This window comes from Buceros rhinoceros, unplaced genomic scaffold, assembly GCF_000710305.1.
Source record: "Buceros rhinoceros silvestris isolate BGI_N320 unplaced genomic scaffold, ASM71030v1 scaffold29781, whole genome shotgun sequence".
NCBI classification, from domain to species: Eukaryota; Metazoa; Chordata; class Aves; order Bucerotiformes; family Bucerotidae; genus Buceros; species Buceros rhinoceros.
Genome location: NW_010393355.1, coordinates 1746 through 14539, shown reverse-complemented (window position 1 = coordinate 14539; position 12794 = coordinate 1746). Strand labels below are relative to the sequence as shown.

The 12794-nt window shown below is 37.0% G+C and overlaps 1 protein-coding gene across 2 annotated transcripts in view; it reads right to left on the bottom strand.

The window, feature by feature from the left end:
- Positions 1 to 518: 518 nt before the first annotated feature.
- Positions 519 to 12794, bottom strand: part of NDUFS1 (NADH dehydrogenase (ubiquinone) Fe-S protein 1, 75kDa (NADH-coenzyme Q reductase)) — a 13434-nt gene continuing 1158 nt past the window's right edge. Inside the window, exons 3-18 of one of the 2 annotated variants that reach the window (XM_010144810.1) lie at positions 12002 to 12109; positions 11113 to 11189; positions 10946 to 11027; positions 10706 to 10836; positions 9777 to 9962; positions 9134 to 9268; positions 8616 to 8730; positions 7512 to 7657; positions 6771 to 6899; positions 5355 to 5484; positions 4697 to 4857; positions 3013 to 3167; positions 2294 to 2469; positions 1426 to 1560; positions 1194 to 1266; positions 519 to 881 (exon numbers count right to left, since the gene is read on the bottom strand). In XM_010144810.1, coding sequence (XP_010143112.1) covers positions 790 to 881; positions 1194 to 1266; positions 1426 to 1560; positions 2294 to 2469; positions 3013 to 3167; positions 4697 to 4857; positions 5355 to 5484; positions 6771 to 6899; positions 7512 to 7657; positions 8616 to 8730; positions 9134 to 9268; positions 9777 to 9962; positions 10706 to 10836; positions 10946 to 11027; positions 11113 to 11189; positions 12002 to 12109 — 2031 coding nt within the window. In that variant the 3' untranslated portion in view covers positions 519 to 789. The remainder of the gene's footprint in view (positions 882 to 1193; positions 1267 to 1425; positions 1561 to 2293; positions 2470 to 3012; positions 3168 to 4696; positions 4858 to 5354; positions 5485 to 6770; positions 6900 to 7511; positions 7658 to 8615; positions 8731 to 9133; positions 9269 to 9776; positions 9963 to 10705; positions 10837 to 10945; positions 11028 to 11112; positions 11190 to 12001; positions 12110 to 12794) is intronic. The other variant, XM_010144811.1, reaches the window with a different exon arrangement.

Sequence of the window (12794 nt, the reverse complement as noted above, 5' to 3'; positions counted from 1 at the left end):
CTAAACCCTAGTAGCCCATTGAAGAGGACATTACCCTTCTTCTAAACTTACATTAACCAGCATATAGTCTGAAGTCATTCTAAAGCTTAAAAAAAAAACCCCAACCAACCAAAAGCCACCACACACAATCCCTTCCTCCACTTTGATATAAAAAGGTAAGCACACAGAGAAACAATTCCAAGATCTTTTCTGTTTTTGAAACCAGAAGTAGATGGTGTAAAGACCTTCATCTTTTTGCAGTTCAATATGAGGAAGCAGTGGTAGGTCTGAACACTAACATAAACCAAGTATGTTTGACTCAAAAGAGGGACAAGTTGCTCTGAAAGCACATTACAAAAATACGTTCGCACGTTCACACTCTCACCAGTGCTTAGCATTAAGATACCTGGATACACTGGAAGAAGATTACAATCTAGTATTTTTACCACGAAGACTTGTTCCCAGCAAATCGAGACAGTTCCTGAGTCTGAGTTGCTTACTGAGTTCTTTTCATGCAAGAAGTGTGAACTGTATGAGTGACATAGGTAATGGACTGTTTGGTATTATAATTTATTTGTATACAATCATCACATATTCTGCCTTGGGGTACAGTGAGTGCTGCATGTTCTCTCAGACACAGCAACAGTCCTATAATAATATGGGACTATTTGAACTGATGAAAATGTGACTGAAGGAAAAAAAAAAAAAAAAGACCTAGCAAATAGATTTTGGAAAAAAAAAATTTATATCAGTCACAAGAGTTAACTGCAACAAGTACTTGGATGAAGGTGGTAGCAGTCTGATTAGTCTCTAGCAGCTGGCTGGCTCATCTACTGCATGAGCACCTTCAACAACAGCTTTCACACACTTGGCCATTGTCTGGGAAGCTCTGCTGATTGAATCTGAAAAAAAAAAATCCAAAACACATCAGTGCGTTATAACTTCATTTTCAAAATTATACACAGACACAAATAAAAGAAATTTAGTACAGGTCTACATAAAAAGATAAAGAAAATTGCTTAGTTGAAAATACAGTCCAAAAGTCTGTGCTTTATCCAAATTCTGAATAATTTTAGTGGAAAACTTTGTTTCTTTCAGAAGACTCTAATCCTACATTTCTTAGTGGAAAGTTTTAAATAGCTTCTTAGAATCTTCTGTAAAACTAAGTAAAATGTATTGCTGATTTCAGAAAGGGAAGGCCATACTATACATACCTGTCATATAGAAGTCTTTTATTGTGAGTTGAGGTGGAACAAGAGGATCAGCAAGAAGCTGTTGCTTCACTAACTGTGGCAGGAAAGGGGAAATAAAAAAAGAAAGTCAGCTTCATGATAGGAACTTGTTATTTTGTTTAGTGAATTCTGCATTCAGTGCAGGTCAAAGCATGCTTGTAGCACCACATATGAAGAAGGACCATTTATTTAAAAAACATCAAGCTGTGGTTACCTTTGACAATTCATTTGCCTGGCTGAAGTAATTAGCTTCTTCCACATCATCATATCGAACCAGATTAGGAGATACTTCTTCTAAACGCTTCCGTATTTGATCAAGGTTCTCATAAGGCAAGGTCATACCAGCCAACTAAAAGATTCACAGGAAGAAATGCCATCAAATCTACAGATTTAATACATAGTGGTTTAGATTACCAATCCATTAACACAGTAAAATCAGGGAAAATCTACACTCCTGAAAACACAGGCAGTTTTTACAGGCAATTTACACAAACTGAAGCAAAGTCACAGTATTATGTCGGACTTGTGATGCCCACACCTAAGACTTCCCCATGTTAAAAAACTAGGCTGTCCTGGTTGCTCTACAAAGGTTTAAAAAAAAAAAAAAATTACTCTTCTTCCATACGAATGTCACTTATACTTCCCCTAGCATACCACCAAATGAGATAAAAATTGATGCAATTATCAATGCATCCTGTTCCCAGTGAATAGTAAGCACATATTTGCCCTTACCTAGTACCAGATCCTGTTCTGAGTTCTTGTCTTCTCTCTAAAAAGAAACTGTATTCTCCCACAAATTTCCTCTAAGCACTTCACGAAGACCCGCACAATTTGCAGACAAATTATGCATTATGCATTCCAACAGCATGCACAACTACAGGATTAGTGCTACCCTCAAGAGCGAAATGATAGGATTTAACTCACAGAATGAGCAGAGGATTCAGTATAAAACATTACTTAAGACTACAGTCATGTATTTCCCTGAAAATGTACCTCTTTTTTGGAAACACTTTTCAATATAAAAGGAACTTAACCTCTCTCGGTATACTTTTATTAGAAGCAATTTCTAACAGCAACAGTACCTCAGAGACAGCTCTAATAATCCTCCAGTCCTCCCTTGCCATCCCAGGCGGTGTTACTGCTACTCTTGTCTGCTGGGCCCTACCCTCAGTATTAACATATGTGGCCGTCTTCTCTGTATATGCTGCTCCTGGGAGAATAACATCAGCCATGGGAGCTCCCACATCCCCGTGATGTCCTAAATACACGGAGGGGAAACAGTACACAACTGTAAGTCAAAATAAAAATAAATGCTCTACTAACACAATACAGAATTTCTGTGTTCCCAGAAAAATGGAGTTTCTAATATTCATTTAACCAGTACTATAAAGCCTATTAGGCTGAATGCTCTGAGGTCTTACTTGCCTAATACTTTGTAGAGAACAGACTACAAGCCACAGTAAATGGTAGTTCAATCTCTATAGCCACTCAGCTTTGAGGGGCTCCTGGAACAAGGATGCTTAGTGAATTAAGGTAAGACTATGGTTTGGTATGATAGAACAGCTGGGAATCAACACTGTTTTGCTAACTGGTCTATATTCCCTCATTGCCCATTAGCAGTTTCTCATTTTTACCTAATAAATAGGGAACCCGTATCTCAGTCATGTGTTGGAAGTTCACTTTCTTGGCAGAAAATAAAGGCTAGAATTTATTAAAGGGTCAGATATGTTTGTAAGAATTGTTTAGGCTTTCTCTTCAGCTATTAGATAGCAGTATTTCTTAATTTACATCTACTAATTACCTTGATAGATGATGAAACAATCCTTTGGCAAATCTTGACGTGTTATACAACCCGAATCTGCTCCCAAGAGATACAATACTTTGGGAGGATTTTTCCTAATTGCCTCCACTCCTGGTTTGAAACCCAGATCCAAAGCAGCCACCTGGCTTGCAACCCTGAAAGAATAAACACGTTACGACTTCACTTCAGAATTCTCCCTCTCCCATCAGAACAGACTTAAATTATTCTTTACTAAATCTTTTGAAGGGGCGTAAGAGTTCTCTAACAGTGACAGGACAAAAATGATGCATCAAGTCAGCTGAAAATTTTGACAGAGTATTTGACAGAATATCAGGTTGGTTTTGTATTTTGACAAACTGATGCCATTTGGAATTTCCATGGGGAATTTCACCTATTTAAGATGGGATAGCAAAATAAAGGCAGTCATTCCAGGTCAGGGCCTAGTGGCAGGCAGCTCACTTGTCATCTGGAATGCCAAGGTTAGTATTTCAACTATGCATTGAACTCAGCAGGCTTTTAATTCAGGGCACTCACGTCGAAGATCAAAGACCAACTACTGGACCATCAGCTACTCTGAAGCATCTAAGACTTGAGACTACTATTTCATCACTATCCATTTATTCACACATACTTTTAAATAAAAGAACGACATACTCATTTTCTGGCAGCCTTTTTCTTTTCCAAAGAACTGCATAATCCTGCATAATCAGGTGCCAGACTTACACTTCTATTTAAAAGAAAAAAAGAGTCTCTCTACAGGGTACAGGTCCTTCAACGTTACTCATGTTTGTCTGACATGGTCAGACATACATGTCCCAAAAAGTTAAGCTGCTTTTTACACTTAAGGTAGAGAGGATAGTGCATGGAAGTCAGTAATATGAAAGACTGCCAAACCACACATAAAAAACCTCATCAGTGTTCTGGTATTCAGTGTTTCAGTTTCACAGCAGGATTTTATATTCAAGTTACCTTCAGAGGACTAAGCTCTTGCTATACTAGTTTTACGTCAATGAAGCTGCATTTGGCAGAAGGACATTGTTGAGTCTCTGAATGGGCACGCCACTACATTTGCTGAAATAAATTTTCCCTTTGCAGAGTATGTCAATTTGACAGACTGAGTCTTAGAGAGTGGGGAAGGACTGTCCCAAGAGAAGCTTGCCTATTAGAAGGAATAATACCACAATAAAGTTAATGACTAAGATCAAAAGTCCTGAAATTAAAAGCTTTGAAGCTTTTCTATTAACTACTCAGTTAAACTGCACAGTAAAAGGAATATTCTAAGAAGCCATATTATTTGAATACTCCTGGCATTTTGTTTTCCTTCCTCTAGATAAAAAGTAATCATTTAGTAAGTAACACCAGTCTGCTGTGTTCTACTGAGCACTATGGTACGTTATTAAGCTCTCTTGTATTCTATACCCCTGAATTTAAACTTTAAATCCTACATTTAAATGTAACAGGTTAATAAAATCTTGTGGAGGGCCTGAAATGTTTGCCACGTTAAGGAACCTATTTTTATTAAAACTTTCTTGGTAGTTTGTACTCCTGTTTTTTATATTCCCTACAGGTTCTAATGCGACAAGCCTCTTGTGCGTACACAAAGAAGTCTGCACACGTACACTGTGGTAACTTGTGTAGGCCTACTGTGAATGGAAGTGGCTCCCAAAAAAGCTTTATAGCAAACCTGTGGAGGATGTTCATGACTTTCCAATCAGAACCAACACCGCTCTTAGTCCTGGCATTCTGTGCAATGGTAGAAACGGCAGCATGGATGGCAGCTCCATCACTGCGCTGCAGTGCTGTGCTACCTACCACCACCATTGGCTTTTTGGCCTGGTCGAGGATCTGTGCAAGAAAAGAGTCAAGAAATTCATTCCATGGCTCTGAAGACAATCCTTGGTGCAGATAATGCAGTAAATCCCATAATATCTACTTAAGTCTTCCATGCAAAGCTACAGTTCTGAAAAGGTCATTGTTCCATTTAGAGCTATGAAGCCATAAGAAACTGCTGTAAGCTGTAGACTACTCCCTGTCAATATACAACTATACTCTTGATAACCAGACATTTAAAGAGCAGCAGATAGTTTCAGCAGCAGCTGAAACAGCCTGTTTTATACTAAGAAATATTCCAGGAGTTTCCTGCCATGCAAAGTTTTATGCACCTGAATATATTAAACCATTCTTGGGTGCACACTAATAGTTATCTCATATCTGCATTTGATTAAAAGCAAATAACCCCATATACAACATGGTACTTCTCTTCAAATCAACCTCTGTGGGAAACTCAGATTATTCTTCAATACATCTGAATTTCAACAGTCACCCTCTTAAGTTGTGTGTACCTTAGAGAATGCATGTTTTCCAGAAGCAATGTCCTGAAGTATCTGTGGGGACTCTCCTAGATGATCATATGTGTAGGTCAAATTCACAGGAGAGCCAACAAGGGCCACTTGCAAGTCATTGTGAAGCCAGCTGAAGACAGAGCAAACATTTTATAAAAAAAAAAAAAAAAAAAAAAAAAAAAAAAAAAAAAAAGAGTTTTCATTTTATAAAAAAAAAAAAAAAAAAAAAAAAATCAAAGAAATACAGAGTTTTACTCAACCAAAGCCACTAATTATAATTTTAGCAGTAACTTGAAATAGGCAGCAAATTCTTTCAAAGGAATTCAAACAGCACTCATTGTTTTGGTAACATGCAGTTTAGTATTATTCTGACTGTTGAGCAAGTTTAAGCTTTTTTTAGAAGGAATACTTCTCTATGTACTTTCTGGGACCAGAACAGTAACACACTTTACATGAGAAGTTCATAACTCAATTCCCTCCTCTCTTCAAATTTGTGCCTGTTCCGTGCAAAAGAAGGTTGCACAAAATGAGGTGTTACAACTTTAAACCGTATTTTCCAGTTAGGCAAAAAATCAAACAACACAGAAAAAACCTGCCACACTTACACGTAACTATTAAGTTTATTTAGCTTGACTTAACTCTTAGCTACTTCAGAATTGAAGTAAAAAATCATTTGTAGATTGAAAGAATTCTGAATTTGACAGTGCTCACAGTTTTAGAAATCCACTTATTTATTAAACGGAAAAACTAAAAAATCTAAAAAAACTTTTTTACACAGCTTCTCCTAGCACAGACATAAAAATAAATGAATCATTCATAAATTTCATTGCACTTTTTCCTCTGAAAATTTTAAGGCCACTATTGTTTAATATGTTGTATTTCTGGAAGATCCCAGCATTAGGAAGGACAGTGCTTTTATAAACCTCATTTGCCTCCTGCAGACATAATTAATTGTTAAAGCTGAATTAGCTACATTCAGAAGTTTGGGAAAGCCACATTATTTGCCAAAGAAAATATTAAACATGAATGACTGCTTCTGAAATCAACAGGTCTGATTTGCTACAACAATATAAAAACCCTCAAACTGATGCTGAAAATAATTCTTTAAAGAATATACTTTAACAAACTTCTATAAGACAGAAAATCTGAGATGTCTCTGTAATCTAACAGAAAGATAAATGTCTGAGTATATGAACTTACATAAAATGCCAAAGTGAGAATGAACAACACAGCTATACACTACAGGGGAAGAGAGCCCTTTTTTCTACACATCACCATTCCCTTTACTGAAAGGTGAACTAAATCCAGTGAGTCTGTCTGAAAGAACACTCTCACCTGACTGCCTGTGGCTCCACCTGAGCTTTGTATCACATCCAGATGGATTTGCATGCTTACTCATCACCAAGGAATACAAACCTCTTTCGGATTCTAGCATTAAAAAGCGGTGCCTCAAAGCGTGGATTAGTGCCAACCAGAAGCAGGACATCTGCCTCCTCCACTCCGGCAATCTTGGTATTAAGCAAGTAGTTAGAGCGTAAATCTGTGCTATAACAAAAAGATGTAAGAAAGAAAAAAGGATGAGAATTCAGTAAAGAGAAGGAATGAAGATATGTTAAAGATTCTAGATGCTCAAAATATTTTTTCATCTTAGGAAGAGAAAAGGAAAGAACAGATTTCTCAATACAAATTACTAACCCAAATAAAAAGTAAGAGTTTTTCTCTTTCCTGAGTATCAGAGACAACAAAACATTAAAGGAACTAGAATGTGGATATTTCCTACAGTTATTGTCAGCCTTCATAAGCTTCGTCTGCTATTACAGGGTTTACAAGATCATAATTGTACTGTAGTTGTCACAAAGACAAAATTATCAAACTTATAACAGTAGGCTTTCAGTAGCCTACCGTTCAACTGCAGCATACTGTTCAACTGCCCCAACATACAGCAAAATGTGCAACTCTTGCTGTAGTAGGGACTATTCATCAACTCACAATCCATAAATACTGTCTTATGAATGAATACTGCAAATTCAAACAAATCCTGCTAATGCATCAGCAATAGCTATCCTTGGTCATTTCGGAATCTTACCATGAGATGATTTGCAGACTGGAAACTTTATTAACATACTAATTACACACAAACTTTGCCCAAACTCTTACCCAGCTCCAGCAGTAGGGAAGACCTCTTCGGTGCAGAGAGTATCACAATTCACTCTATTCAGTAAATCTTTCAGAGCTATTAGTGCTTCTGCATCTACCAGTCCTCCTACAATTGCTGCTACTTCCTCACCTTTGACAGCCTGTAGCTGAAGAGACATGAAGTATAAATGTAAGCAAAATAAATAATTTCCCGTTTGGCCCAAGTACGTGTTTGTTACATTAGGATGTGCCAGAGCCAGCAGTAGCACAAACTGATCGTCAAGGCAGCAACTCCAGCTCCTTCAGAACTCACGATAAGCAAAGAACACCTCTCTGTATTCTGCGCAGGTCTCTCCCACTGGAGTTATTGCTCAGATGTGGCTAATTCTCACTTGGTGAGGTGAGGAGAGGAAGACTGGTGAATGCTTTGATTTTAACGAAGCTGCAGTGCAGACAAAATATGAACTTCCATAACACGAGCTCAGGTAGTAAACTATCTTAAGAGGTATTATCTGAGAAGCAATAGCTTTTGTAACAAAACCTGCTAACGTACTGCAGGCAAAAACATCCTTCAGGAAAGTTCCATTACAGTTATTCAATTCTACTTCATCCCGCATAAAATTTTTAATCAAAATGCAAAGCAGTCATGCAATCACGACACAGAGGAAACACTGAGGCAAGCATGATTCAAATATAAGTAATACAAAATTAACGGCTTTGACACAAAAGTGATAGCACAGTCTAGGAAGTCTTTGGACAGATCAGAGTAATTCAGGAAAGTTGCTTCCTCTTAAATTTCTGAAGGAACAGTTTAGTTTTCTATTTAAATAAAAATAATTTATCTCCCAATGCCCCAAATGAAATCACGGTAAGACAAAGTTCTTCATTTCTAATCCATGAAACAAGAAATAATACTCAAAAGAACTTTAGGTGGAAATACAATGGATTAGAAGTCAAATGCTTCCCTCTAGCCTTAAAGAAAAAAAGCCCTTTTCTATATAACTGTTTTCATATTAATAATTTTAATATGTATTATACAATATACGCGTGTATTATATGATACTGTAAGTATCGTGTGTAATACATTATATATATTATGCTACACATATTGAGAACCGTTCTTACCACACCAGCAATGCGGGTTAATACGTCCTCCCACGAGGCATAAACAAATAGTCCTTTCTCATTTTTGATCATTGGCTGAGTAAGTCTCTGACGCTTCAGACCGTCATAAGCAAACCTAAGTGAACACCACTAATATTATTAAAGAGCTAAGACAAAGGTAATTATGTATACTAAATATTTTCTCAGACTTGAGTTTTCTAACAACTTGCAATGATTAGAAAAAAAGAAATGCAATATTTTCCTCTTAAACTTTTCCTTCTCAAAAGCGAGAAAAAAAAATCTGTGATACAAATAAAAATTTACTATAAAAAAAAGCTACAAAAATCTAAACATTAGAAAACTCAGCAACTTCAATTATATTACCCCAAAAACTGTTTGCCAATTATTCTTCACTATAGCTTTACAATATTAACAGCAGAATCCCCAAGTCAATGTTACTGTCCATATTTCAGGTTCTGCAAAGCGTGCCTTTAATGTGTGCATAAATACACAGACGTGTACGAACACCTCCCACACACCTGGTTTTATCAGATATCCATTCCTCGTTGATATCTTCATGGAGCCTTGGCAAAATTCTCATTACTTCTCCAGTTCTCGTGCTCACTACAATGTTGCTTCCAACTGCATCAAGAACATCAATTGACTCTACCTTCCTGTTTAAAAGAACAAATACACCATTTGCAGTTTTCTATATACAAGCAGCAGCAGAGTGCATTACAAACAAAACAACAAAAAATAAAGTGCTGCGGGTTTAGCTTTAGATAAAGATACACAAGATTTAGATAAAGATTTCACAAGATACTTCAAACAATATCTTCAACAATTACTGAGTTAAGGAATGTGAATTTTCTTTATACACCTTTTTTTACCGAGCAATCAGCACAACCTACAAGTCCAAAACATTTTAGGGTAAAAATAAGAGAACAGCTTACAAACTGTAACATTCTTACTTTTGAGCGAGCTGTGAGTAATAACAGAATTTGGGTTAGATTCAGTCTATGGAAAAGTCTACAACACAAAGGCAGAGAATAAAAATCAGAGAAAAAGAGAAAACCCTTGGTATCCTAGTTGGAATTATAAGACAAAGCACATGACAGAAACAGATAAAGCTGCATTTTTCAGTATGATTAAGATACAGCCCAAACCGGGACAGATACGTACCTTGTCTCCCATGGGCGTGCGGTAAAGGCATATGGCTTGGAGGTAAGAGCACCAACTGGGCAGATGTCAATAATATTTCCTGATAACTCAGACATGAACATTTTTTCAACGTAAGTACCAACTTGCATATCATTTCCTCTTCCAGTCGTTCCCAAGTCATCTACCCCTGCAACCTCACTAGCAAACCTGTTGATGCAAAAACAATGAAAAAGAAATCTGGAATGTACAACAGCAATATAGCACATTTTTCATCCCTTAACTCATTTTCTTAAGATAAAACATTAGCCTTAGTTCATACACCTGAAAGAAAAAAAAAAGAGTGCTCAGACACATTAGTCAGTGCCATCACACAAAGGACTGTACATCCGCAAAGTTTCATTCAGACGGGGCTTCAAAAATTAGGTGGTGTTAAATGAAAAAACAGAGCCCTTCAGTGCTCTGTGAATTTCACAGTTGCAGTCCAAGATTAGTTTCAACAAATTAAGTTATATCTACAACTAGGCAGGTACACTGTATTCTTTTCCACCTGGATCAAGTTGGCTGGTACTGAATGTCAGGACTACAGAACAGCATAAATATAGCTACTACAGGCTGTCAAGAATAAATAAATCTTGCAACTGTGGCTGACTCAGTCACCTACTGTTTTAAAATCCATTCTGGCACTAACACCAGGAGACCAGTTCTGCCCTGTAGAATTCTCATTTCACTTTCATGTTTTGGCCATCTCTCTATTTCCTGCATGACAGCTGTCTGGTAGTTCTGGGAAACCAGCTATCAGTCCCTACCAGAAATGAAATTCTTCAGTACGATCAGAAAATAAATAAATATTAAAAAAAATTACTGCCCCAATGGTGTTTCTTTCACAAGTAACAAACTGGTATAAATATGCCTGCTCAATACTCTCTCCAGTGAAAAATAAAGGACATTACCTGATACACCGAGTGCACTGTATACACCGAGTCATGATTGTTTTGACTAATGGGCCAATGTTCTTGTCCTCCACAGCACGTTTTCCCTCTCTAAATCTACTCCTATCACTGCCAAACATCATCGATTGGTCCTAGAATAGACAACAGAAACCAGACATATCCAGGCTGCTGGGAAGCACAATTTTACCTAAGACAAGAGTATTAATACAAAAGTCTACACAGTTTAATTGGATGTTGTACCTGTAGATCACATTCTCCACCCTGATCACAGATAGGACAGTCCAATGGGTGATTTGCCAGCAGGAACTCCATTACACCCTCTCTGTTGGGTTCAAGCATTAATGTCAGCTTTACATATTTAGCAGACACTACAACTTATCAGCTGTAGAAGACTAAAAGAAAGGTACCTTGCTTTCCTGGACTTCTCAGAGTTTGTCAGTATGTTCCAGCCCTTCATAACAGGCATGGCACAAGCAGCAACTGGCTGTAATCATCATAAAAAGCAAGCATGAACACAACATATTTCTCTTCAACACATGCACAAACTCCAACCTTTCCCTCCCCCTTAATTCTTCCATAGGCATCTGTTATTAATTTAACATGTTGTAGAAATAAAAAGACATTTGCAAGGAAAAAAAAGAAGAAAAATCTAACCAATAAAAGTCACTAGAAGCAATATTTATTAATAATCTGCTATAGAAAAATGTTAGCTTAGTTACGATCTTTTTATTTTTAAAGTTGAAAATTTTACACTTTCAGGTTCCAGTTCAAGTAGTTGCAGCAAGAAGAAAGTTGTAACACATATAAGGCATATCAAAGCGATTCAGCAGAGATATGGTAAACCTCTAGAACTGAACTTCAGAGTATGCATCATTTATGAGACGTTTATTTGGACAAAGCCTCTGCAAAGAGCCCTGGAATAAAATTCTTCACAGAATTACTTCAAGATTAACAAAAACTGCCCTGAAAACTAATCTCTCCTACTTTTCAACCACTTCACGAGATAGACTATCACAACTTCCATCAACATTTCCAGAGGTGCAAAGCTCAAACTGGGGAATTTATGTTGAGGTGAACTAAGGGGTTTTGCATGTGAACGTAAACACGTAATCCAAGACTGAACTCCAAAAGAACGCCTCAGCTATCTGCATAGATTTCTTCATACTGCTGAAGTCAACTACTATTTTACAACAGACGTCAATGGTACATAATGGGTTAAAATACGAACTAGTAAGTAACTACAATCTCTACTTGGCATAGGAGAAAATTGCAATTCCTGTGCAACATATACAATACCTTTGGAGCTTTCTCTATTTCCACAAGACACATCCTACAGTTTCCAGCAACAGAGAGACGATCATGGTAACAAAAACGAGGTATCTGAATTCCAGCCTTTTCACAGGCCTGGAAGGAATAAGAAACAAAAATTTTAATCAGATCTTTCGGTTTGACCTCAGAAAACATCATTCCGTTTTTCAAAGACTAACAGTGTTAGTGCTCGGGGATATAGCACATTCAATCCTTCAGCTTAAGAAGTGACCATAAATAGAATACTGTCACCAAGCACGAACATGTCCGGTTGTTTCTGCTTGAACATGTCAATTACCAATATATTTTTCTTCCAAATTTCGTAACCGACTGAGAAAATGAAAATTGACTTCTTTCATTCTTTCCTCCAAGAATAGAGAGAATTCTAGCAATATGAGTAACTTTAAAGAACATATGTACTATTTAAAGAAAAATGCATAGAAGCAGAATTTGAAAAATATAAAGGAAAAAATGGGCATAATGATTTCTGATAATTCAGCAACAGGCATAGTCTCCAGTACTGGAGCATACAACTTCAGCAGAACCCCACACTCAAGGAAACATTCTTCCATGACACATCTGAGGAAGGGATAGGAGGAGAGCAAAAACAGATTTCCAGAGAACAGATAGATGGCCTTTCCTGCATAAAATCCCCACAGGTGATGGGATCTATGCTATAGCGCTAGCTATGTCTGGCAGAAAAAGTACCACTAAATTAAATTTTAAAAACTAAAAAGCTAATTAAAAATGGTATTTAAGAAAATCTTACACTAGATTCCTG